We start from the raw sequence: 27899 nt of genomic DNA on the forward strand, positions 1-27899 counted from the left end.
TGGTTAACAGCGCCGTGGCACAGTGCTGGTATCACTGGGGCCAAATGTGTAGGTGGGAGCCTGCGAATTTGTCCAATCTACGGAAATTGAACAATAGCCTACATCTGTGTGCCTCATTACATGAACTCCCTGAGGGAGACATCACACATTCCTCATATCCTAGTTGGTATCGTATTGTACTAATAATCAATAGTTAGCTAAGTGGTCTGCGGGAACATGTGTGGTATTGTTTATTCACATGAAAGAATAAACAGTCCGAAGACTGATGACGATGACGATGAAGCCAGAAGTTAGCCAACGAGTTAAGGACACGTTGATACAGTGAGTGAGTTGATGTTGGTAAAACACAAACCAGCACATTTGCCTTTCTTGGACGGGAAATCTCCACTTCCTTCCTCGACTAAAATATCCCAGATACGGTTGCTGCCATCAGAGCCACAGATACACGCTCCACTCCTCATGAGTCAGTCTCAGCTGTCAATCATCGTTTTTCAGCCCGTTATTACAGCAATAACTCAACAAAACCAAACTTACCAGAAGAAATAAGCATGTAAACAAACATCTGTGTGATAAAAAACATAAACCATCTTTGAGAAGACATTGTGTACGTCTACTTTGACTTTGCAGTTTAGTCCATGCCCCATCCACTAACATGGAGGATGCCAGGGTTCTTATGGATACTGCAGCAAACCACCAGGGGGGTGATCAAGATTATTTTAGCGTCCACCTTTATATACAGTCTATGATACAAACTGATAGAGTCTGTCCAGTTTCACACCCTATGTCTATTCTCATCCACTAGTCAACAGCATAATCCCAACAGCATCACTAGTTGTTCCAAAGACGGGTTAAAATAAACACCAGGCTTTTACCCGAGCTTCCACAGCACCTCTGACATTTCTGTCTGTCGCTGGTTTTTATTAAGTTTGAAAGATCATAATTTCCAAAGCCTCGTTTTGGAGATCCTCCTCGCTGCTGACAACTGTGTACAAAATATTGCAAATCCACATCCCGACGGAAAAAATGTGTTTTCGGAGGATCAAGAGAATATATGACACATACTGTGTTTACCAGTGGTGGTCTGCTGCACTTCGTTAATACATTTTGCGAGTACTCTGTGCAGTCTTGCTACCAAACTGCATTTCAGTTGTGCAATTTCCTGTGATGGAGAGTGGAAGACGCAGAAAAGGTGTAAACATACGTCTTCCTCGTTGCTGCGAACCTGACTGAGGCTTCATGTCGTTAAAAGCATTGTGGGTGCAGACAGCATGCAACATGACGCAACAAGGCAATGTATTAGTCACATTGCGTCAACAGCAGCCGTCACCAGGCTCCTCTTCGCTGGAGTGGACAGCTGCTTGTGAATCCAACGAGCAGTGAGCCGTTTTCAAGCGAGTCCAAGAATCCTCCTGAATCATATCCTGATAAATAAGTTTTTATGCCTTTACAGCAAGAGGCTAAAAGGTTAATTTCACCAAGCACAGCCAAGAGTCAAAAGCACTGAAGCAAGTGGAGAATTAGCTAAGGACTAAATGTTTCTCGACTGGCCTCAACTGTCATTTTCAGGAATTCTTCAGGGTTCAGCAAGTTAAATTCGAACTTTTTACAATCCTGCTGACAAACAAAGAAACCAACTAAGGAATAACGAACCCGGGGTGAAAACAACCTCATGGGCAGGTAAAAAGTTTAAAGGAACGACGTGTAGATAACCTGATTTTGGTGCCGGTAATAATATAAGAAAAATGACACGTCTTTCCTGTCTGTTGAATTTACATTTCCACATCTAAGCAAGATTGTTTTTTTTTTAGCTCAAAGAGAAGCAAGCAACTAAATATGTTAGCTCCCAGGAGGTCAAACCAGAACAAGGAAGCACACAGTGAAAAGCACAGCTGACAGAGGATAGAGTCGATAATGCCAGAAAAATAAAAACCTCTGCCAGTCACCACTGCTTCAATAGTCACTCACCCTGCTTTTATAGAGGGCACATGGTCAAACGCATGGGGGGGATTAACCGAGCGAATCACCGTGTAGTGAGACGTGTGCGTCTGTTTGAGGAGCCGGGAGTTCTGATGAAGACATACAGCTGTAAGCGATGCAAAGGCAAACAGTCTGGAAAAAGTGCTGCCGACATCCACGTCGACTCCTCCTCCTCTGGCTCCTCCTCCCTCAAACCCTGCTTCATCCTACTCCTCCACCTCTTCACCTCTGCCTCCCTCCTCTTACATGTTGCTCGGCGCTCAGATGCAGCATGAGGCTTCCGGCATTGTGGGAATTTCTTCTAAAACGTGGCTCATGGTTGAATCCGCGTGTCGGCGAGGATGTTTGTGCAGCGTGAATTCAAGCAGCCCTTTCATCCGCAGTGAGTAGAATCCCACTAGGAGACAAAAAGTCATTCAACCTGCGCAGTGTTGAGGATGAAAGAAGCTTTACTTGGTTTTCTTTGCCAGTCCAGCTGCTCAAACTTTGCAGAGAAAGTGAGAAACTTCAAGGTTTGCTGCTTCCTTTGATTCCTCTGACGATGCTGAGCTCAGATATTTGTCGTCTGTGAAAAAGGAAACGAGATCCTCGCTTCATTATCACAGAGGCGACCGAGAAGCCGTTTCCAGTAATTCGCCCTTCCATGAAAAAGGTCTGAGCATCACCCTCCGAGGCACCTTAAGCTGCTCCGTCACATGGACACTGACACTGAACAGCTGCTGCCTTTACCGTCTCATCTCAGCAAGAAAAGCTGGACCGCTCAGCAGCGACGGTACGACGATGCTGAATAACTTGTTTGCATCGAGGCGCCGAGCACTTAGCAACTAGTGAGGATGAGAGACAGTGTGAGGACCTACCTGTATTTGACAAGTGTGTTTTTCACCTCATTGGAGAGAGGAGCGCAGAGGGAAAAAGTCGGCAAGAGGCAGCAGGGGAGGGGAAGAGACAGCCAGCGAGGGAAGGTGTGAAGCTGCGTGAGGGGATACAGAGACGAGGGAAGACGCACAAAGCTGAGAACGCCACAGGGAGAAGGAAACTGAGAACTCGGCAGGACTGAAGAAGGAGTAAAGGGGGAAAAAAACGGCGAATCAAAGAGCCGGCTAAACACCCATTTATGCTGGAGGGTCGTGTTTTGTCAGATCCATACGGGGTGAGTATGTATTCTGTTTGATGTGGCTATTATGGCAGGAAATTAAACAGTTCACAGGAGCAGCTGACAACTGACACGACGTAGCGTTCAGCGAAGCCATATTATAAATTCTAGCATTATAAACATTTTATGAGCGAATGTGCAGCCTGAGTTACTAATGAATCATGGAACAAGTGCTGGGGTTCATCAGCTGTCAGCAGAGCTTTTACAGTTCACACTCAGAACTCTGCAGTACATTTTGTTTCGGCGTGGATCTTAAACCGCAGCTTTTCACACAAACAAAGGTTATTAAATGAATCCCAGAAACTTAGATATGTTTAAATGTGTGTTTGCGTGTTTGAAGGACAGCTGTGTAGGAGTGTTGTGTGTTTATTTTTTACTCAGGGGGGAAAAAAAAGTGGGCGGAACAGGGAGTGAGGATGATTTGATTTAAGGCATCATTAAAAACCATGGGGATGACAAGTCGAATGATTGGCATCCCGACACTCGGAGGTTGGAAACAACAAACAACAAAAATCTATTTGAGCTGAAACTATAAACAAAATAGTCAGAAGATTACTTATGAGAAGAAAATGGCAAAAACGTACTTGTTCCAGTTTAAATGTTCTGCTTTATTGCAACTGCTGCATCAAACACTCATTTTTATCTATTAATTTGCCAGTTATTATTAAAGTAATCATTTGGTCTGAATACAGAAAACAGTATAAACCATCCATCACAGTCCATGAGAACAAGGTTTCTTTTTAAAACCTGGAAATATTCCCTTAACTTTAAGAGGCCGGGAATCATCAAATGTTTGGCAATTTCACTGGAATAATAACCACAACATTGACAGATTAGTATTCTTTCCATTTATTAATGGCAGCTCCGTTGTATAAACTGGATATAATTGGGATTTGGACCGTTGAATCATGCTCCAGCTCTGGAATAACAAAATATTAATACACATAACCAACAGAGGGCACAACAGGCTGCTGCAGGAGCAATTTTGAAAATCCATAAAACAGTTATAAGTCATTTATGGAGCAAAAAAGTTTTAAAAATACATTCGTTCAAGCTCTTGAAATTTGAGGATTTGCTGCTTTTCTCTTCCTTCCCTCGAACTTGAAGTAGAATATTTTGAGGTTTTGTACTTTAGAATGACAAAACACCTCTGAGAAATATAATGTCCATTTAAAAAGATATTTTCTGACTGTAATTTAACCAGGAAGTTTTTCTAGCTCTTACCAGACGATAAAAATCCCTGCAGACCTGAGGTGAACCCTGGTATGTTAGCACAGCGGCGGTCAAACAAGGGTGCAGGTATTTCAGGCTGAAAGTGGGTCGACCATTCTTTGGGACGATCTCAGTCAAGGGTCTGTGGTCCACCTGCTGCTTTATTTAGCCGACCTCCACTGGCGTGATCACAATGAAACCAACCAATCTCCTGTGACGCTTTGTTTTCCCATATCCGCCGACCAGACGGTACACGAGCGGCCTCATTCCTCTGCTTTGACGCCAGTCTCCTCCAGCCTACGTGGCTAATCAAGTATCCATAACAACACCGGAACATATAAATGAATGGAATGATTGGGAATATTCATCTCAGTTAGGAAAAAGTCCTTGTGTTTGTCAGTCAGGTTAGTCGAATCACTGAAGCTCTAATGCGATTTGCCTTTGTCTCATTATGATTGAGGCTTGATAGGTGCCCATTAGCAGCCCTGGTAAACTACGGCTGCGGGGGAGGAGGATTGATCCTTGCGTTAATGTGTACAGATAGATGGCCATGTTAGGATGTAAATAACTGCCCAACAAGCCCCCCCCCCACCCGTCTTGCACTTGGACACATTCACAGAACAAAGGACTTGCACCGTGTGTTCATTACCCCCTAGCAACAGCACAATCAGCCCCCAACAATGCAATGACTGAGACCTGACAAAAAGAAAAGAAAAGAAAGAAAAACATTCCTGGTTCATATCGACTGACGTTCTCGAGGCAACGAAAACGTTTCTGCACAAAAGCAGGTTTCAAAATGCACTGCTTCTGAAATATTTTAAGTATCAAAGGCGTCAAGGTTTCATCCTTTACAAGTGGCCTCAGTCTGGAAGCCACAGGCTGCGTCCTCTCCCACTGACACAGAGAATCTGTGTGTACTGAATGGAATAGACGGCGTAATCAGGAGTCAATCAAATCATATGAATGCTAAAAGCACTTGGGGTTGTTTGGACAAGCAGTGGGGCTGGAATATTCACCCACGAGGCCACGGAACAACAGAAAATCAACCTGACCTTCAATTCAAATCAAACAGTCTGTTTATATATAATTGCCCCGTCAGGCTCCATCTTTCCTAATCACACAGAGTACAGTAGAGCTTTCAATGAAGCTTTTGCAAACAGACAGTCAGCCACTGTATATCCCAACAACTCAATTACATTTATTTAAATAGACTGACTGGAAAGCTTCACGTCTGCGTAGATCTCGTGCTTTAATTCCCCCCCGTTTCATCTAGTGTTGCGTCAAAAGACGAGTCCCTGCAGCAGCAGCAGATGCACTTGGACTGAAGAAAAAGTCAAAATGAAATATAAAACTAGGCAAAGTTTTACAAATGGAGATAATATAAACAACAGTGACAGGTTCAGGTCAAATGTTTAAATGAAAGGAGTGGTGAACGTGGGCCGCGGTATTATTAGTGCCAGTGGTGGAGGAAGTAATAAGATGCTTTCTATCAGTAAAACCAGCAATTAATAGAAATACAGAGTCATAAGCAAAAGTGCTGCAGTTATTGCAGAGGGTTCAGCTTGAGACACAACATGAAGGGTCGTGACGATGGAAGGAGGCAGCAGCTGCTTCTATCTGCAGAGGTATGACCCCAATTTAGTGGAGAAAAGTTATGAGTAACAAGTAGAGCCCGGCCAATACGGATACTGACAATCCTGAAACTTGTTATATTGGCCGATATATACTTAGATGCCGTTATCAAACCTTATGACAAATAAATGTAATTGAGGTCCTCAATCGGTTTATGACATTTTGGTCACATCACGATCTCAATTAATAATATGACATTGGCCCAGTTGATGGGCTTCGATACAGGTGTTTTCTCAGAGTTATTAAATTATCCTATACTTCCGCATTTTGACACCCACAAAATATCGGATGTGGGCAGCGATTCAGAGGTCTTGAACCACGCTGGTTTTAAATGTGTTAAACATCTCCTGGGCAGGAAGAGGCACTGGTACGGTCGTGATATTTTTACTTTTTTGTTCAGGCTTCATTCCACGATTTACGTTGCCAAAAACTCAAAGCTTCAGTTTGTTCTTGTTAGAAAAGACAACACACTGAACCTGCTGTGCCATAAACTAACATCAATTCAACACACATCTCAAACAAAGACTGTATATAAAGATGGACGACATGACAGGTCCCCAAAAGTGAAGCCAAATCCTCTTTGATTGTCCCTTGGTGGATTGGTGCAGGGCATATCATAAACCCTGCCTCCTCCATGTTAGCGGATGGGACATGGAAGATGGTTTCTGTCATTTTAGGTCGTTCTTATCACAATGATGTTTGTTCATTTTTCTGGAAAGTTTGGTTTTTCATTAGTTATTTGATGATATAAAAATAGGGTGAAATGCCATGAGGGTTGCCACAGCTCCACATCACGATCACTACTGCACAGACATTGGTTTCAAATTATGTTGAAAGTGCAAGAGGGCGGCACTCGTATCTGGGATATTTAAACTTCATCTCTGTACAATGGGAGGAAGTTGAGAGGCGTTATTGAGTGTGCAACTATGAGATGTTATAACAAAAACCTAGAACCAAAAAGCTAATATGTTTGGTTTCCTATCGTTAAAAACAAAGAAAAACTGCAAACATATACATTAGAGAAGCTGGAACAAGTGAACTTTAAAATATTAACTGAACTATAGATGGATCTTTTTTTAATTGACTTATAGAGGGTTTCATTTCTGAGGATCCTCTCTCAACGAGGTGCACACTCTCTGTCTTACAAAGCTCTTTGAACCTAAATGTCAGGTGAGATAATAAAAAAAAAATCACCACCCACTCACATATATAAACACTTTGGTTTTTGGCTGTTCCCGCGTGCTCAGCTCTGAAATCACAGGATGGCAACATTATTAGATGAAGCATCCTGTTATGACAGAGAGCAGATAAGAGTTTGACATGTTGGACAAACATTCTGATTAAAACGCAGTAAAAAAAAAAAAAAACAGCTCATAACGTGTCTCACACCTGCCGCCTCCACCACACTGCAGGTGAAGCTCGGCTCTCGACCTCTGTGCTCCGGGATTTTCAATCTCATAAGAATTGCAGAGATACATTGCAAAAGGTTGAGAAACAGCGCTGGGGGCCATCTGTATCCTGAAATACATAGCACCTGCGTATACCTCTGACCTGTACATTCTGCCCGATCCTGCCAATAAAACAAACAGAGCACTTCAGCACCTTGGATACGAGAAGTGAGGATGATATAAGCTCCACAGTGGGAAACAATCTGTAAGAACTTTAGCCAGGAGGAAAAGGGAGGTTTCCACGGCGAATTCTTGATTTCATGGCTACGTTAATTGGCCAGAAAAACGACTCTCGAAAGCATCGCCTCCCACGTATAATTAAGTATCCTCGACAGAGCCGCAGCCTCTTGCTGCGCGCCATGACTAATCTGACAATGTGGGCAAAACACAGAGACGAGAGATGGGAGTCAAACAACTCACAAGAGCACCTTTGGCATTTACACTACGAGAGAGCGGGAGAGACGACGTGGCGCTTCAACACTCTCTAATGGCGTGAGAAAAACACAGTTAACTGCATAAAACCCTCATCCGGGGTTAATATATATATATATATATATATATATATATATATATATATATATATATATATATATTATAAAGTGCTTCATTTCCTAATATGACAGGTATTTAACTGTGTTAGATTCGACTTTTGGTTTCACGAATACAGATTTTCATTTAAGGCTAATAATGCTATAGGTGATAATTATTTATAATATCTACATGTATTCATTTTGATGATGTAAACTTAATAAACTTAAATGATTAATTCAAGTTAAATTAAATTAACTAATTGGAAGTGGGAATCAAACTGTTTTCATAAAAGATTTTTTTTTTCTATCTAACTAATTCATCAAAACAAAGACAATTATAAAGACAACAAAGATGCCATATCTATCTGCAATTAAAGGAAACTCAAGCACCTCCACATTACTGGTCGAATTTTATTACAGTTACAATAAAGCATCTAAGTCACAACCAATCCTTCTGATTTTGTATCACTCCATTGTTTGAACACTGGATCTTTTTAGATGTCTACACCAAACATGATGAACTCTGCTACCTGCAGCAGTCGGTTATGAAACCTACTCAGCCATGATGAGAGGACACTGGGTGAAGGGGAAACAAAGAGAAGTGAAATTTGCTCCTGTAACAAAAACACTGAGGCTTAGGAACTGAACCACAGTCAGATTCAAAAATCATGTTTTTGATGCCTAAGTACCTTGACCCCGGCTTTAACTTGTGTTCTCTCAATAAACTCTGCAAACACTGTGCAGAAAATAAAGACTTAGAAGAGAATGCAAAAATAAAAATAATTATTACAGAGAGTTTTTATACTGGTCAGATTGTTCACTATAGATACAGGATGTGGTGGGGGTGGGGGGGGTGCAACAGTGCATTGAAGTGGAAATGATACTGAGTTTAAGCGAACCACAGGATTTAACCCTTAAAATAGCTGCTTCAAAATGAGTTTGGTTCACTGACTTGGAATAGGGAGAATGTTTCCTCCTTCACTCCCACTCCTCACCCTGAATGTTTGGTATTGCTCTATGTAACTTTAGCAAGCAGGTACGATTTAGTGTTTAACTGACTGATAGGCGCAGCTTTAATTATCAGCATTAGGTCCTGCAAGTTGAAGAGTAAAGCTGAACTGTAGATCAGTTAAAAAGACATAGAAAAAGAGCTCGGTGGCAGTTCTTCTGGTTTGAGAAGCAGGGGATCATGGGTAATACCCATGACTGCTTAGTCATGGGTAATACCCATGACTAAGCAGTCAGAGCTCCTGTTAACACATTGATAGGTTTTGTTTTTCCTCTAAATGAAAACCACTTAACCAGAATTAATCACCACACGTGGCTGCAGAGGGCGCTGTTGCTCAGCAAACGTTACGTAGTGTTGCTTTAACTCAACTAGACGTGAGATAAATGTACAGTTGGACATCAGGGCTCTGAGAATCTCCAGCTTGGCTCTAATAAGACGCGCTGAGCTCTCTCGCTCCTTTGGGAGAAAGAAATATCAACACAGGCGCGGGGATGAGACTGCAGAGCCCAGGGAGCCAAACACTGACCACTGAGGCTGAAATGAGCAAACAAAGACAAACAAGCATCTACTCCGCAGCCATCTGACAGCAGTGTCCATACAGACAGGGCAATTAAAGTCCCTTATGACCACAGACGATTCCTTTGAACTAATTAGGACATAGAGAGAACTTCAGTAAAGTACAGTGGAGTATTCGACGGAGTGTATTTTCATTGGGGCTAATTCAAAAGTCAAAACAAAAAGGATAATATGCTTGTGCTGTTCTTTTAATCCAGTGGATTTTATAATTATCTCACTGATAGAGAAATCTCTCTCGGTGCTTTGATTTTTCTCAACAACCTCTCATCCGATCGACTCCAGAATCAACAGGTGTGTTGCCGAGGACCCGAGCAAGTGAGGCTACGACGGACTTGAGTGTACGAGCGGTTGTCGAGAACTTAAGCCCAAATCTAAGCACAGAAGAGTCAGCGTGATTAGGACTATTTGGTTGTTCAGGAAAGATCAGAGCCGTCACTTGACTCCTCCTGACTGAGCAGCACAGGTGTGGTCAGCAAAACAAACCCAACCACTCCCCGCTCTTCATGTCCACGTCTTACCTGCCGACTCCAGCAGGACGTGGTAATCTGCTCCTCTCTGGGCGGGCATGTCTTCCTCGGGTTCCTTCCTCTCTGACTCCTCGTATCGATCCCAGTTTGTCTCCAGTTTCCTCCTGGAGAAAACCTCCCGCCTGTTACCGTCCTCCTGGAAGTCAACTTCTTCATCTTGACCCTGAAGGAGAACATGGGAGGACACACGATGAGCAACATGCGACTCAAATCCCTTAAAAATTACACACCACAGCTACTTTTCATATCGTCTATCCATCAGGTGGACTCGCACCAAATTTCCCTCCTCATGCAATTCTATGAGGAACAAAGGGTACAGACGTTGTGTATTTTGTCTGGTTGCAACTTGACCCTGTATGTGATTGAATCCAATCCATTGTGCTGCAAATTTAAGAGAAGGGTGGGGCCATAGACTTTATATTAAGACGGACAATGCATCTCCTCTTTCTCTTCATGACCCGACGAATTCGCATCTGCGGGTAACGGCCAGTCTTTTAGGGGCAAAATCTTGTCCTGCATCTACAGATTCTGCATATTCACATGTAAAAAAACTGTTTGTAGAGATTGCCCATCTGCTAACATGGAGGAGCAGCATTTATTAACTACATTCAGCCAGCCACCAGGGGGCGATCAAGACACTTTGGCTTCACTATAGGGAAGCTGTCATGCCGTACATTATTATATACAGTCTATGGGTGGGACTGATTCCGAATCATATAGGAAATATCGATTGTTTATATTCTTATTTATGCATCTGGTAAAGCCGGTGAACAGGTTTAAAGAGAGTAAAAAGTTTTAATAAACTGCTGCTGGTTAATGACGCTGCCTCCTGCAGGCTGAACTTACAACCCCACCCACACTGTCTCTCGTCTGCGTTCTGCCTCTCTGCTCTGGGTGAACCTTAACCTCAGTCGAACTGGGAGTTTCAATTTAGTCAAACGGCTCATTTAAACCATTGAGAAGCCAAAACAATAAAATGTTAAGCTTCCTCAAATTTTTTATATTTTTATATAATGTTATGTTGGGACAAAGGGTAGAGAAGCACTTCTCAAAAGGTTTTCAAAGTTCAAAAATCCTTTTTTACACACTCTGAAATGCTCCTTTGACTAAAAGTTTCCTCTGACATTAAAAAGTAAATATCAAGCACTTATTCATGGTCGGTGGGGAAGTCTAACCAAAGCGTCAAGGTAAATGTCCCAGTGTATGGCAAAGAATGGACAGTGGAACCAAGACTGAACTCATTAAATGTGTCTGCGTCACAGATTTCATCCCGTTTTGTAAGATAACTGCTAAAATAACCTTGTTAATTAGGTTGTCATGGAAACGTGCAACACAAGTTGTGCCGGTCTGACAAAGCTGTGGTTTCATTCTCTCCTTCTTTTCTTTTTCATGTTTTTTTTTAAATGGTGCCCTGTCAAAGCTCAAGAAGATAAAAAACATGCTCCACAATGCCATCAAAGACCACATGGTAGCTATGGATGCACCAAAGGACGTTTTCATGATTGCAATCACGAAGCCCCTATGAACCGAATGGAATTTGTATGATTGCAATCACAGGACCCCTATTGTTTCCCTCCTAGTGCGGCAGGTGCATCAAGTGACTGATGGAAATTAAGACGCATCCTCTCGTGTCACATCCAAGGCCCAGATTGTGCACCGACGGTGTTTTAGTGCTGTAGGAGATGATGATGATCCTCCAGGAAGGTTTCAATCTGTGCAATCTAACCCTACACATTATGATTGAAGTTCATCATGTGCATAACGTGTGTGTGTGTGTGTGTGTGTGTGTGTGTGTGTGTGTGTGTAATCATGTTGACATAAACCCCACTTCACCTCAACTCCACGGAAACTACGGAGCCTCTCACGTGTACATTTGCGTTGACACATGCCCTCTTTGGTAACTGCAGTGTGTTATCCTGTGCTCATGGTGTACATAGGCTACTATACATTAACTTATATATAAATACATTGTATTAAACATCCTCATGTGTAATTTAAAGATGCACCAGTGTATATAACTTTATTTATATGAATATTTGAGAGGGGGGGGGGGGGGGGGGGGGTGCCCTGTATTAGCTCCAGCACCTGCCCCCAAACATGTCTTGTCATAAAGTTTGTTTTCAGGTTGTCCACGAGACTTAACTTTATTTCTGTATTAGTTTAGCGCAGCAGTCTGAAGCAGCCCTGTCCTCTCTGGGGATGGTTTGGTGAGAATGAGCTTTAACACCGGCTGATAGATGAACTGAACCGAGGCCGAATGGAAGAGGAGGAACTTCTTAGTTTAAAATCATATTCAAGAGAATTAAAGCGAGTTCACATCGAGGCGAGTTGTTAACTTCACTATATCTTCAAAGCAGTTTGGTGCAGCGAGTTAACGGGTGCGCGCCCTAACTTGTCTCACCCGGTCCTGGGACTCCGCTGCGTGGCCGCTTCCCCCGCGTCCACCGCCGCGGTAGTGGTCTCTCTTTCCCCGGCCCCGGTGGTGACCTCCCCGGCCTCTGCCCCGGTGTTCACCGGCAGCACGGTCACCATCGTGTCCGCCCCGGCCGCCTCTTCTCCAGCTGCCGCCCCGGCCCCTGAGCACTCTTTCCTCCATTGTTGTGACCGGACACTTAAGCATGTGACACTTCGCAGTCGCGTTGTGGGCTGGGTGTTACATTGAAATGTGTCCTAGGACACAATGTCACTCTCATTGGTTCCGGGACCAAACTTTATTATATATAACCTATTATATTATATGTATTATATCATATATATTATTATATATTATGTGTATATTACTGCTTTTATGTGTTCAGGTTTTCATGTGACACAGCTCTATATTTATTCATTTAATTAGAAAATTCATTTTTTTTACTATGTATATTATTATTGTATTATTGTAAAGTTGGTAAAAATAAAAATAAATAAACATAAATAAAAATTATAATAATAAAAAAGTTGTGGAATATGGTGTATGTGAATAAGTGAAGGTGCGTGGTATCTAGCCCTGATTTATCCTGATATAACAATGAAATTAGAGGGTAATAATAATTGTGTGCAGTTTTGTCTCATTACTGTTTTTCTTTTACTTCTTCATTTCAGGAAAACTTCAAATTCTACACGGAGGCACACACAGAAAACCCAGCACCATGGAGAACAGCACCTTTGGCAACACATCACACGTCCAAATTACGGCTCACGGCCTTTGGGAGGTTATAGCCATCGCCACGGTGTCGGCCATCGTCAGCCTGATAACTATAGTTGGTAACGTGCTGGTGTTGCTGTCGTTCAAAGTGAACAGCCAGCTGAAGACTGTGAACAACTACTACCTCCTGAGTTTGGCGTTCGCTGACCTCATCATCGGCGTGCTGTCCATGAACTTGTACACCACATACATACTGATGGGTTACTGGTCCTTGGGGAACCTGGCGTGTGACCTCTGGCTTGCAGTGGATTATGTGGCCAGCAACGCTTCGGTCATGAACTTGCTCGTCATCAGCTTCGACAGGTACTTCTCCATCACGAGGCCGCTGACCTACAGGGCAAAGAGGACTCCAAAGAGAGCCGCCATCATGATCGGACTTGCATGGCTGGTGTCTTTTGTCCTCTGGGCGCCTCCCATCTTGTGCTGGCAGTACTTTGTAGGAGAGAGAAAAGTGCCTCAGGAACAGTGTCAGATCCAGTTTTTGACCGAGCCTGTGATCACATTTGGAACCGCCATCGCTGCTTTCTACATCCCCGTCTCTGTCATGACTATCCTGTACTGCAGGATCTACAAGGAGACGCAGAGACGCACCAAAGACCTGGCAGAGCTGCAAGGCCTCGCGACAGAAAGTATTCCAGAAGGAACTAAACCACAGAAAACTCTCATTCACTCCTGCTTTCATTTCACCAGAGAGAGGAGAGACCGGAGTCAGGCCTCCTGGTCCTCATCCAACCAAAGTAACGCCACCAAGACGACCACCAGGTCCGACGAGGCGTGGGCCAAAGCTGACCAGATCACTTCCTTCAACAGCTACACCTCATCTGAGGAGGAGGAGCAACACGCTTCACTGGAAACTCCACAGGGGTCTTTCAAAGAGCAAAGCAGTGAGCAAAGTAATAAGAACGGGCAAGTGACTGATTATGCAGAAGATCAGTTTTTCTCCTCTCCTCAAAAGAAGAACAGCAAAAAGTGCATCGCTTATAAATTCAGACCCGGCTCAAAGGGTAAAAAGAGCAGTCCCCCACCTGCAACACCCTGCCTGCCGGAAACAGAGCCACCCGCCAAACACGCCTCCCCGTCCTCCTCCTCCACCACCTCCAAACCCATGGACCCCGTCCTGAAGAGCCAGATCACCAAGAGGAAGAGGATGGTGCTGGTGAAGGAGAAAAAAGCGGCCCAGACTCTCAGTGCCATCCTCCTGGCCTTCATCCTCACATGGACGCCGTACAACATCATGGTGCTCATCTCCACCTTCTGCACCGAGTGCATCCCCATGTCCCTGTGGCACCTGGGCTACTGGCTGTGCTACGTCAACAGCACCATCAACCCCATGTGCTACGCCCTGTGCAACAAAACCTTCCAGAAGACCTTCCGCATGCTGCTGCTCTGCCAGTGGAGGAGGAGGAGGAGAGGCGAGGACAAGCTGTACTGGTGCGGACAAAACCCAAACGCCAACAATAAAATGACTTGATGTGGCGCCGCAGCGTTGTCGCAGACTTTTGCCTCCACGTGGAGTTTCTTGATATATACTGTAGTTGGTGGTTCATGTTCAGCATGAAGTGCTGCATGTGATCTTTGTGTTAGAAGTACATGTTGGTGGAAAATGTGCTGAGCCTGATGCAGCACGTAAAACTGCTGCTGCAGATTATTACAGATAAAAAAAACCTAATGAAGGTGGCAACACATTCTTACAATGGTTCAGTTTAAAGAACATGTTCAGATATTTTCTAGAACTCTATTTTGAAAAGAGGACTCCATCATCAAGTATGTTTACAGGCTTTGGGTAGTAGATGTAAACCTTTATTTTGAAAAAAGTTTGGTAAGTAAGAACAATGTGTGGAATCAAATATACTATATATTTAGATATTATATACATTAATACAAGATTAATCTTATTTAATCACAGATATTAAATAGGTTTCCTGAGAAGGTGAACACTTATATATACCTGCTGGGTCTTATAAGAGGATTTTAGAGAAGAACACTTTAAATATTAAAGTGCATTATTGCACAGAATGAGGACCGTTGATTTTGTCCCCCAGGAGGAATGATTACAAGGACAACATACATTTAATCCACACATTGTGCATGTATTTACATTATGTATAACAACATATACACATGTATGTTGTTTACAAGTCTCTGAACATGTTCTTTAAACCTCACCCAATCCTTGTTTATTCTAATGCTCACTTGCACTGTATATAAAGGACATCATGTAGGCGTACACATTTAAAATAATTTAAAATATAAAGAACACGTTTCACCGATTCTGTTCACAAATGGTAAATGTAAATTGATTAGTATATATAGAGTATTTATATATATATATATATAAGTGGTCACGTGAATATTTTTCCTTTCTTTGCTCTTGCTATCGATGTTTGATCTGGTGTTCAAGGGCTAATCTGTGCACTTACTGCATTAGTTTCACAGTGGTAATGTGACATGTGAGCGTGTCCATGGATCACACCTCTGCTCTCGTCAATATTCACGTTGCTGTTTAGAAAAAGGTGTTTGAAGCTGGATTACCACCGTGTCTCTCTGACGGACGAGTGATGATGTAAATTTACTGCACTTTCCTGTTTATGATGTGATGTCAAGATGTATCTAACCCTGTGCCTTTTGTTCTGCTCTGAGGCAAAAGTGCTTCGTGGAGGAACCTGTGCTCCTCGTTCGTCTGTGAAATGTTGTGAAAGTGAGTCTGTGTGTACTGATATGAACCAAGAAACACAATTTCAAAAGGCAGAGTTATAATTCTCCTTTTCTTTAAGCGTCAACTTGTTGAATCTGATCTGAACTATGTACTTTGAAATTCTTCCTTTTGAGAAAATCCACTCCAAAAGTTGACATGTAAAACTAACAGGCCAAAGGAGGATACGTGCACATAGCGTGACTGTTGCCAAGGACGGAAGAGATCTGTAATTTCCTCTCTAATATTAAAGAAGAATAAGGAGACATAAACATCGTATATTCTGACATTTTTTGCTTGTGATTCCTTTTCCCAGGTTATTTCCTCTGTTAGATCAAAACCCTCTGTTTAACTTCATTCAGGCTTCAGCCGCTAATTTGAATCAGCACCTGAAGAAAGGATTTGTAGGATTTTAGGAGGCCTGAGGCCAAACTGTTGATTCTTTCAAAATAAGAAGCAAAACAAGCCTTTTCTGAATTATTCTATTAATTAATTTGTTCACCTCAGATTTGTCTTAAGACCTTGTGGGGGACTGAACTCTGATTCTTGACATTTGAAATAGCAGCTTGGCAAAATAACCCCAACTCAAAGTCTATTTACTGTACTAGCTAAATCCTGAGCTTTCTACCAGCTGGACAGATACATTCACATTTATTAGAGCTTTAGAGCAGAAATACAAGTTAAGTGGTCAGCAAGAAAATACCAAACTAAATTAAACACCTTAAAATAGTTTGTCTAACTTTAAAAAGGTCTGTCTGTCACTTAAACTTAAAACAAAACAGAAGAGATCCATATCAAGATTTATTATTTATTTGTTGTTTTCATTAAATTAAAAGTAAAATCCCTGTCAAAATAATATTAGATTTGTTTTTCACACCGAAATCAAAATGGGCATTAAACTCCGAGTGCTTGAGCTCTACTTTCAATCGCATTAGATGGCGGATTTCTTCAGTTGTCATGGAGATCGGCTGTTATAATTTTGTCCATAGCACCTGAAGCCAGTCCCTGTCGGTTAAAAATTCACTCCAGTGAAAAACATAAAAAAACCACCACGCTTGTCCTAAGTCAAAAGATCCATCGCCATGACAACTGATGCAGAGAAGCTCAGAAGTTGACCTCGAGTTGTAAAGATGAAAAGTCGTTCGTTATCTTCTCTCAGCAGCTGATAATGACGTGAAAACATTTATTACAGACACAGTTTGTGACTTTAATGTGGTCTTCACCGTCTGATTTATTGAAAGTCAAGTACACTCAAGATCTTGAAAGCAAACACACGGCTCTTATCACTCTTTCCCCTGCCAGTAAACATCATTTTAATTCTACACCTACAGGCACGGATGTACTGCATGTGAATTATCACACGTCACTCAATAAGTCCGAAAAAATGAGAAGGCCGTGTGGTGACATTCAAACAAACATGACGGTCAGAAATAAAAACAAAGCTGTTATATAACCATTGCAATTTAATTATCTAGGCTTTTTAAATAAGAATATCTCAGTCCTAAAATTCAATTCATCTTCGTTCACAGTCATAATTACTGAAGAAAACTAAAAAGAAAATCTCTGAGTATGTATATATATGTTCTCTTTCACTTAGTGGAATTAGCAGCTGTGGAAAAATGCACAACAGAGGGTTAGCACAGAAAAAAAGATGGAAGAGTGATAGAGCCACTTGAAAGTAAAGAGCAAATGAAGAATTACAGCTTTTACAGACTTTAAGAAACTTCTCAGTGCCATTTGAAAAAAAAAAAAAAAATCATATTTTCTTTTGCTCAGTTTCCAATAGAATAAAAGAAATCAACATCTAATAATAAAGAAAACTGTACAAATAGACCCAGACGGGGGAAATGACCCTTAAAAATCTCGCTTCCATGGCAGAACTCGTGCTTCTGTCGGCTGATCTGAGGAGACGTGCACGGTACAGTACTACCTCCTCTTGACAGCTGGCCTCGTGCCCTTGCTGCTGCTGCTTGCCTTGCTGGAGCCCTTGGAGCCGGAGAAAAGCTTGGTCATGAGCTCCGAGACGTCTGGAAGCTCAGGGTTAGGGTTCAGCATGTTCATGGACTGCTCCATTTCCTGTGAAGAAGACAATGAAATGAATTACCACTGACATTACAAAGGAACGTGTGCGTTACGGTGCCACTTGATAAATCCTTATTTAACTGATGGATCCAATGAAATTCAAATAAACTACACAATGAACTGAAATAACACTTTACCTTTCTCATCTCTGGGTCGTTGGTGTTGACCACTTTAGGCAGCAAGACAATGATCAGCAGGGGCAGAACCATCATCATGACCTGCAGGAGCAGCAAGTACAACACATTTAAACATAAACAAGGGATTCAGACGAACTGTATTTATATTTAACACTAGCATGTATATGGTCTGGATTCTGACATGGAGGAAACCACCCAGTTGGTTAAGGATGAACGTGTCAGTGGAGGATGATCGGTTTCTTGATTTCTTTTTGGAAACCAAATGTTTAGACCTTCTCTTCTTTACCAGAGTGTAACAAGCCACATACTTTGACTGGTTAACAACTTTATAAGAAAAACTTTGAAGAAGAACTTCTGCCTCAGAAGACAACACTTCTCTCTCTGAGAACAACATTCCACATGAAACACCTTGAATGATTATATCATCAGAGTGTTTGGTTATTCAATACAGGGAATAAAAGAAAAACTTCAAGGTGAGGCAGTGTGCGTCATTAAGTTCATAGTATGTAGAGCACAACAATTATCTAATGTTTTAATAATCCCTGCACATCCTGGCCCAATGACTCTGGACTTCTACAAACCTTAATACTAACTGTTGCACTTTATAAAAACACACAATATCTCCTTTCCCCACAGGCCTATGAACACAGCAGGTTGTACATATCCAGCAATGTTTTTACCATGGGGTTCATGAGGAAGTCTGTCCAGCCCCAGGTCTCCCTCTTCATGAAGTAGCTGTGAGGGCCACTGGCCCTGACTTGAAGAGGATACGGCTGCCGAATTACTTCTGACGTCTTGATGTAGTTCACAAGACGTGCCCTGTGGAATGACACATAGATTCTTAAGTGGAACAGAGTTGCTTTACTTACAGTACACGGATGAATATATGAGGCTGACCCGACATTAAACATTTGTGGCTTCTCCCGACATTAAGGTCTCACCTCATTTTGCCTTTGGACGTGATATCCACACGCACTGGTTCAAATCTAAAAGTCGGGGTGACAACTTCCACCACGTAAGATCCTGAAGGGACGTCATTCACTGCAAAACTTCCATCGGTTCTGCAACAAGACAATTCACACACACTTTTATTCTCCAGACCTGTCAGTGCTCAGTCAGATGCACATTTAGATTTTGACATCGTGAGATAAGGGGTTCTTGGTGTTATTTTTAAAATCAGGCACATTTAAGGACGTGGTAACTATAAGTGACTGCAATTCGCTGGAGCTTGATTGGATTAAATGAGACGGTTTACTTGCCAGAGGTATGTGCTCTACTGGGAGCCATTCTAGTTACACTGTGATGTTGACAGGTGTTTTATTATCATGTATAGTATGTCTACACCATCCAAGTCAATGAGGGCATGATGGATGGATGGATGGATGGACACAAAACAGTCAAACACACGGGCATAAGAATAATAAAAGGTCGAAATTGATCAAGAATAAGTTCACAGCAGTGAGATGAAAGTCGAGGCACCAGAACTACTACAAAGCTGTCACTGTAAAGAAGTACGTGCTGATGGAGATATTGACAAGAGTAAGACTTACAATACAAGACTAGAGATTTATAGATCATAAAACCTAATAAACATGCAGCGATGGCAAACAACTAAACAACTCAATCCAGTTCAATGTCAGACTGCATGAGCTTTAGCTAACTATATCTGATGAGCTGACTTCCCCCCCGCTTGTGTTTAAAGGTTCAGTGTGTAGGATTTAGTGACATCTAGTGGTGAAGTGGCATGTTGCAGCTGAATCCCTCCCTCCCCCCCCCCCCCTTCCAAACGTGAGGGAGAACCTGTGATAACCTTCAGTTGTCATAAAAACTCAAAAAAGGGGTTTAGTTTGTCCAGTCTGGGCTCCTGTAAAAAACATGGCAGCCTCCGTAGAGAAGACCCGCTCCCGATGGCTCAACTAAAACAACAATAAATACAATTTAGGTGAAACATACTAGTGAAAACAACATCACTAGGATTATTTTTATATTAAATTTCTGCCAATAGATCCCTTTCACCTAAATCTTACACACTGAACCTTTAAATGTATTTCCACCCTTGGATAACAACTTTATTTGAACAGTCATTGAGGTAGTATGAATGTTAAGTGTGAAATATTCATCTCTACATCTCACACACAAACACACACACACACAGACACCCACACAACCCACACACCCCACACACTTCCCCTGGGGCCCAGGTTTGTTTTGGTGACACCTAGCATGACGCTCCTGAGCTGCTGGGAGCTAATGGACAAACCTCCACGTCCTTGTCCCAGTTGGCACCAGTTTGTTCCGCTGGTATTAAGCTGTGGACTCGTTGGGACAGTCTGACGCTGCCATTTGCCAAACAGCAGCATCAGGCTAATGCTAGCTATGCTAATGCTATATATGCTAATGCTAGCTAGCCTCGCTAACAGGCTAGCTAGTTAGCCGGTGTGGAGGGGGGAGCTGTTTCCTACCTCAAGAACCCGACGAACTCCTCTCCCTCCACCAGGACCCGGGCCGTGGACACCCAGTCCTGCGTCTTCACCCCGGGGACGATGGCCCTGCCCTCGATCTTGAAGCCGTTCTCGCCGTTGGGCTGCGTCGCGACACCTGCGCCGCCAGGCCCCGCGTCCATGTCGGTGAAGCACCACGTCGCGGCGACCGCGGCCTGCAGGAGCAGCCACAGCAGCGGGCTCCTCTCCCGGTGGAACATGGCGTCTGTGTGTGGAAGTGGATCCCGGGTGAAGAAGCGTCAACCGGAGCGGAAGCAGCGGCGGATTCCGGGGAAGCAGCTGAAGAGGCAGTGCATCAGCTGCTGCTGTGACGTCACCGGGGGGTGAGGAGAAGGGAGGAAATAAAACTTTATTGAACAAACACACGATGACACTGACGGCGTCACTGGCCATTTATTGCCTTTAATGTACATATATACACACACACACACACACACACACACATATACTATTTTTATATTTCTATCTTTTATAGTTTGTAGTTTTGTCTTATACATCTTGTATAGTTTGCTCTGTGCCTGATACCTTAATGCGGAAACATAAATTACATAACTAATTTAATGGTAAATATTTTTAATTATTTATTATTAAATTATCAATTAAATCAAATTTAAAATTCCTCCTATTCTTTCCCCTCAAAACAAGACAGTTACAAACTAAAGGGACATTTTGGAAATAATATTTTCATGATGTTAATATAAAAAAAGAAAAACTTCAATCTGCCAATTTTTTTTGCTTCAAGAAAAGACAAAACCTGCCTTGGTAAATAAAGTTTATTAAAAAAAAAGTCAATAACTGCCAACACGAGAACCTTCCTAACTTGTTCAGCCACTTCGAACGACCAAAGCAAATATACGTTTACTTTAAATGCTTTAGTTTGTCAGCTTTAGTTACAAAATTTAAAACCCCAATATCTACTTTATTTGAACCTCGACAGCTTTAATTCCATCTCCAAAATAACAATTATGTTTATCGACAACACAATAAAAACAACTTTTTTTAGTTTTGATTTTTATCAAATTTATTTAAAAGAAGATTAAAAGAATCATTTGTTTTTACAGTTTACAATACACAGTCAAATGTCATCGGAAGAGGCAAAAAATGAAAACGAGCTCTAATAACTTAAGACTGTAGCAGATTCAAGTTCCTGATTCTGGAGAACCCAGGCTCAAAACAACAAGAGCGGAGCATTCAATACATCCACAAGTGCATTTGCATTCCATGGCAAAGAGTGGTGCAGTGAGAGACAAAGAGCTTGGCACTTCATAGAGCGACGCAACACCGGGTCTCATTAAGGTCCACTAAACATGCCCCTTCACAAGACGGTCCACTTCAATGTGAAGCAGTCATTTTACGTTTCCTCCTTTTGCAGAACGGCTCTCAGAGCCCTCCTTAAGAGTCTCCAGCTCTCACCAAGGGAGTCATCTGAATGATCAAGTTCAGTCCCAGTAAGAGGTTTGAGTTGACATGGCAGAACGAACCAGTCCGTTTCTCTGGTGTCATTATCAGTTTGAAACAGAGCCATGATCTGGCAGTAGTGGTCACATCCTCAGAGCGCTTCCTCGACGACTGTCAGGGCAGCTGTGATAGATAAGCCTCGATGGCCTGCAACGTGGAGATAACACGTTAGTTGTTGTCACATCCAGTGACACATCCTGCGGCTGGATGCATTAAAAGAATCTTCCTTTATACATATTATCAACACAGGGGATAAATCATAGGGCCATCAAAACACATTTTTCAAGATTATTCTGATAAACACAAGATAATAAATCATTCGTACTCTGAAAAGAAAGAAATTTACTGAATTCTAAATCTTCAGCAATAAAAAGTAAAATAACATGTACATCAAAGGTTCTTGAAATGTCTCTGTGATCATAATATTCTCTGGTGGTTTTATTCATTTCAAAATCAAACAGGATGTAAAGGTGGGAACACAACACAGACTCAACTCGTGCTGACTCATGGTGAGTTTTTTTTTTTAGGGCGGGAGTGGTTGGTTGTGTCCACCAAAAATAAACAGAGAGCCGAAAACAAACAGCAGAGGCACTTGTGTAGTAAAACTCTTCAGTGATCCATCTGTGTCACAATGTTCATTCTATAATATGTGTCAAGGCGGCGCTGATTCAGTCTGTTGCACCTATTTTCCATTTAGTTTTGTTCATAGCAGGGACAAACATAGAAGAAGCACTTTTCAAAGAAATACACCAGATAAAGCTCGACACTTCATATCTAAACAACTGCTAAATGACATTTGTGTTTTTGTAACTTTCCAACTGTAACAAATCTTTCACAGCTACTGCATCATGAAAAAGTCCCTGTTCAGTTCTATAATATAACTCATGTTCACCTTTGCCAGCTCTCCTGTCGATCCTGGAATCAAACATAATCGGGCTCCGTCCTTCCACACGTCCTTCAGCCGCTGCTTCATGACTTCAATATTCCTGCAGTAAACATGCAAATATTAGCTGTGCAGGATGGGGTGACTAAAGACTAAAGACTTTATCAAACCTTTATGACAAAGAAATGTAATTGAGGATTTATATTTCACAGTTTATCATAAATTAAAAAATAAAACATGTATTGAAACCTGCAGCACCCACCTGTCTTCTGAACAACTGTCCCGCAGTCTTTTCTGGTTCTTTGAAAGTTCTGGCCACCACTTCCTGATGACGGATTGAACCCAGTGTAAACCCACCATGATGTGCCTGTAAACGCAGATAAAACACACCCACTAGTTAAATATTAGCATATTATATTTGGAAGTGATGAATCAAAAGGCATTTCATTATTTTATTGTTTAAGTATTGAAGACATTGCACCACTGATCCAAGAGTTTTCACAAGTTCTCAGTTCACTTCATGAATTATTAAGCAGAAAGGTTGAAAAGCTCTGATCAGTGATGCGTCATCTTCCAGACTAAAAGCAGCAAAAGCTAAAAATCACTTTGATCTCAGTGCTTTTAGATATAAGGTCAGAGAGAGACAGGGATCATTAAACATGTATGAAGCCCACAGAGCCACTTACTCTTCGTATTTACTGGCAAGAATCACTTTCACTTGGGGCAGGAGGTCAACACAGCAGCCAAGTGACAAACATGGTGCTTCAGTTTGAAGACTGATGGGACACAAAACACATGAAAGATGAGAAATGTAAAGAAGGTTGTGTATCGGTAACGTGGACAGAAAAAGCAGAAAGCAAAATGTGTCCAAACTGTCTGAATAGTTTAAATTCAGCCTCCGACGGCAACTGGATAAAAACCAACGCAGCGATATTAAACATCCAAACAAGCTGACAAGAAGTTACAGGAATGAGTATGAAACCTACAAACCTGTAACTCTACAACATACGCGAATGGATGAGAGTTTATTATAATCTTTAAAGATAATTTGTTTGCATTGAAGAGAAAGTGATTTCAATGCATAAGCTTATCTTTAATTATGAGCTAAACACTTCAAGGTGAAAACAAACAAAGGACAAAGGCCATGAAGGACTTTCTACAGAGTTTGTAACTTCAATCTGACTAAAAGGTATTTTGCATGTTGTATATTAACATAAAAGATATGTCACACATATAAATATATATATCAAACACCCAGTAGAGACTCACTCTTTTGTTAAGACAGGTAAGCAGTCAAGCAGCACCCCCGTGTCTTGAAATCTGGGGGAAACAAAATGATGATTAGAAACACAAATTAATTATTACTTAAATGTGAATAAACACCATAATGTCACAGTTTTACCTTATTAAATAGGCCACTAATTCACTGGCATTTCTTCGCCATAGTGTTTTCGCTACTTGAAGTCGTAGATTCCTTCCAAAAAGGATGTGAGTCATAGCTTCATGGTCCTTTGACAGCTGCACAAAACAGATAAGCAGAGCACAAAGGAAAGTCAGTCTACAAGCGTGTTGAACATGTTATCAACCCCATAAAAGAGTTTAAAGAACTGGGTTTATTACTTCTAAAGAGGAAAAAGCACAAATTCTACACAAAACACTACTTTTAATCCTCACCTCGGCAAAGTCGCTGTACTTGGAGCTGGCCCCTGCCATCTTGGAGGCCTCTGCGGAGGTCACAGGGAGCCCACAGTTGTCATTGTAGTGAAGGCCCCGCACGTCATCAGGGCACGTCAGCTCATTTTCTTTGTTGGCCATGCCGGGGTCACGGGCACGGCCTACATCTGACGTTCTACGGTGCAGCTTGGCGCCCACCTCCACCTGCGGACCACCCTTCCTCTTGCAAGACGACACCCGCTTCGCTGGGCCCGGACTGCGTGCTCCGTAATGCACTTGAAATCTGCCGAGAGGGAAATCGAGATGGAGCAGATGCGAAGCAAGCTTGTTTTTGAGGAAACGTAAAAAAGGAGAGATACGGTGAAATGGTTATGACAAAGGTGCCTTAAATGGTCCAGCAGTGACTGAGGGGGGGATGATCTGCGGGACACAGACAATGAGTGATCAGAATCAAGAGGGAATCCCAGGATGTTTTCAGACACTCACCTCTCTTTATCTAACTCGTCCTTATTTATAATATCCACCTAAAACAAAAGGATATGGGATGAGGCCACTACGACAATCTCTTCTAGTACAACACCACTGAACTGTACTTCACAGTCACCAGCATTCAATTGTGTGGACTCTGAGTAGAAGTTCGTGAGTGTGTCCACACCTGCTTCATGTTCTTGTCAGCAGGAAGGTGCAGGCAGGATCACAGAAAGCCATTGGACTGAATCCGGGTGACCTTTTCGCACTTCTCTCCACCGTCCAGACGAGCTTAGCAGCTTCCACAACACGGGACACTGCGGGACAGACAACGTGTGGGACGCAAAGCGGTTACATTCTTCAGTTTTTTTCCAGGGGAGCTGCAGGAAGTTTAAAATCTATTTCCTTTTCACTTAATAACCTGCAGACTCTGTGTGTGTGTGCAGCACGTGATGAGAGCTGCAGCAGCAGAGAAAAGTTAAAACAAAATGAGATTAAAAACACAAATGCACTTTACTCACGAAGGCGTTGGCTGCAGAGGTAAAAACATTGGAGTTAGCTAACCGGGCTAACAGGCGTCACTGACACGGGAGTGAGTAAAGTTTAATAGTTTGTGTCCCGCTGCGAACGAGAAACTACAAGTTTAGATCAGCTGCTCTTCCTTACTTAGCTCACATCCGCACAGTTAGCATTAGCTGTTAGCCTTTAGCTCGACTCAGTCAGTGCGTAGCTAGCTGGGCCAGCTAGCAGCTAGCTAGCTAGTTAGCTAGTTAGCTTCCCAACTCTGAGAACATATGTCTGAGCCCAGGTGACGCGTTCCCCTCGCGCTATGTTCACGGTTCGAACCCCGAAGTGAAACACAAACCGTCTCATGTTGTCATCCAGCTTCCGGGTCTCGGCGGGTTTTCACGTCCAGGGAGAAACGAGCCGCTCGAACTCACTGTGACTGTGTGTGTGTGTGTGTGTGTGTGTGTGAGCAGGTCCGCTAACGTCCACCATTCAAATGTACACTCCGCCGGTGTGTGTGTGTGTGTGTGAGAGATCCGTGGGATCGATTCCGTGCAAAGAAAAGATGGAGATTTAGCGACGACTGCTGCACATGAAGGGAATTTAAACACCTCGGTGCTACAGCGCCACCCAGGGTCGAGTGGTTGGAACAGCAGGTGCACACGTGCTCATGCGCAACTGGAGAATAAACGTGTTTATATATAATAGATGTGTTTATATAATAAAATACCGCACGTGTAAAGACCATGAATATATACACAAACACAACACTGTTACTATTTTACCTCTTTTCATTTCATTTCAGTTTGTCTTTATATGATTTGTTTTCTGTTTCTGAGTCTAAAATAAAGTTTTTTAACTGTGCAGTATATATTTAACATCTTAAATCCTATCTGTATTATATTCATTTGTTATCTTGTACTTTTGCTATGTCCAGTATGTATTAACCCGAAAGTACAAATAAATATAGCATATTTGAAAACAATAGCAGTTTACCAAAGTGTCGTACAACAAAAGAACACACAAGAGTGATATGATGTCGATTAAAACAACTTAAGCAAACTCAAGGAGGTTGATTTTTTACGTCTGTTTGTTTGTTATAAAGGCAACTCAACTGTTTTTCTATAAATATATTTGGAGGGGCCTGATATCTATGAGTGTTTGCTCTTTAGTGCAGATTCAAATTAAACCGGATCTAGTGAATTTAAATGTAGTCTCATGGTGGAACTGTTGGGCCTTGGTGGATGTATGGACTTCTTCACTCTAGAGTTCCTGTTGCTTTTCCCTTTGAGGATAAATAGATAAATACTTATCAATTTCACATGAAGTGCAGCAAACAGGAACAGGACACCATCTGCTGCAGGACAACTTGTTCCTGTCTCTGAAGATAATTCACCAGGACTCTGGGTGAGGTCACTGTTCTGCTGCAGAGTGAATCTGAGACTGCTGCCCTTAATAAATCCCAATAATCTGAAATAAATACATTTATATTTCTAGAATTAAAAATATATATATATATCTGTTTGTTTAAAGTTGGACTGATCTTATAGCAGCCCGTTCCACCACCTGTGTTCAGTTTATTGTGACACACGATGACAAGCTTGAATTTCTGCTGTTTACAAGATTTTTCCATACACATCATCTGCATTTTTGTGTCTCACAATTGAATGATCTGGTCCTTTGGTTACGACACAACACCCTGAGCGATGTTCCCCACACAATAGACAACAGATATATATATATAAATAAACAGTCAAGTAGACATAAAGTAATGTGTGTAACGTGTGATGTGGTCAAGTTTTAAAGTGTTTTTCTTACTTTTCATGCAACACATAAGACTTAAAAACACTGAAAACACACCATGCAAACACTTTACACGAAGGAACCCTTCTATACAAGGCTGTATATTTTAGTTGATCATAAAAATACCTACAAATTTCAGTTTTCTGATTGTCATAACAAGTGGCTCCTTAGGTCCACCTCGAAATCCACCAGGACACAATAGATGATACAGAACCTTTCCTTCTTGCACCCATCATGCACTGCAGGAAATAACTGAATAAGTAAGATGAATGCAGCTTGAATCATAGTTTGCGACTGAATCATTCATGAACTGAGCTCTGAGTCTGGGCATCGTTTGCGGTCGTCAGACTCTTTCCACTGCAGGGACTTTACCGTGGATGGGAACTGGGAATTTAGGAATTGAATTTGTCTGAGCGCTGTTTCTGAAATAAGCAGTTCTGTCT

The 27899-nt window shown here is 42.1% G+C and overlaps 4 protein-coding genes across 5 annotated transcripts in view; 1 reads left to right on the forward strand and 3 right to left on the reverse strand.

The window, feature by feature from the left end:
- aven (apoptosis, caspase activation inhibitor) overlaps nt 1-12694 on the reverse strand; it is a 26804-nt gene extending 14110 nt beyond the window's left edge. Inside the window, exons 1-2 of the mRNA XM_034580419.1 lie at nt 12466-12694; nt 10056-10227 (exon numbers count right to left, since the gene is read on the reverse strand). Of these exons, the coding sequence (XP_034436310.1) occupies nt 10056-10227; nt 12466-12684 (391 nt within the window). The 5' untranslated portion in view covers nt 12685-12694. The remainder of the gene's footprint in view (nt 1-10055; nt 10228-12465) is intronic.
- Nucleotides 2073-15078, forward strand: chrm5b (cholinergic receptor, muscarinic 5b). The gene is made up of 2 exons (XM_034580417.1): nt 2073-3127; nt 13149-15078. Exon 2 carries the CDS (start codon nt 13196-13198, stop codon nt 14720-14722), a length of 1527 nt encoding a protein of 508 aa, XP_034436308.1. The 5' UTR covers nt 2073-3127; nt 13149-13195; the 3' UTR covers nt 14723-15078.
- A 2067-nt stretch (nt 15079-17145) lies between these two features.
- On the reverse strand, nt 17146-21027 carry emc7 (ER membrane protein complex subunit 7). The gene is made up of 5 exons (XM_034579856.1): nt 20625-21027; nt 19104-19223; nt 18843-18981; nt 18163-18243; nt 17146-18019 (listed from the first exon to the last, which is right to left on the reverse strand). Exons 1-5 carry the CDS (start codon nt 20861-20863, stop codon nt 17870-17872), a joined length of 729 nt encoding a protein of 242 aa, XP_034435747.1. The 5' UTR covers nt 20864-21027; the 3' UTR covers nt 17146-17869.
- Nucleotides 21028-21654: 627 nt separating this feature from the next.
- On the reverse strand, nt 21655-26401 carry katnbl1 (katanin p80 subunit B-like 1). Of its 2 annotated transcripts, none has more exons than XM_034579854.1 (10): nt 26012-26401; nt 25334-25463; nt 25165-25202; nt 24679-24961; nt 24407-24522; nt 24274-24324; nt 23691-23780; nt 23267-23371; nt 23014-23107; nt 21655-22268 (listed from the first exon to the last, which is right to left on the reverse strand). In XM_034579854.1, exons 2-10 carry the CDS (start codon nt 25340-25342, stop codon nt 22236-22238), a joined length of 819 nt encoding a protein of 272 aa, XP_034435745.1. In that variant the 5' UTR covers nt 25343-25463; nt 26012-26401; the 3' UTR covers nt 21655-22235. The 2 variants fall into 2 exon arrangements, with proteins under 2 accessions (XP_034435745.1, XP_034435746.1); XM_034579855.1 differs by lacking the exon at nt 26012-26401 and adding an exon at nt 25668-25981.
- Nucleotides 26402-27899: the final 1498 nt, after the last annotated feature.

This window comes from Hippoglossus hippoglossus, chromosome 24, assembly GCF_009819705.1.
Source record: "Hippoglossus hippoglossus isolate fHipHip1 chromosome 24, fHipHip1.pri, whole genome shotgun sequence".
In the NCBI taxonomy this organism is placed as follows: Eukaryota; Metazoa; Chordata; class Actinopteri; order Pleuronectiformes; family Pleuronectidae; genus Hippoglossus; species Hippoglossus hippoglossus.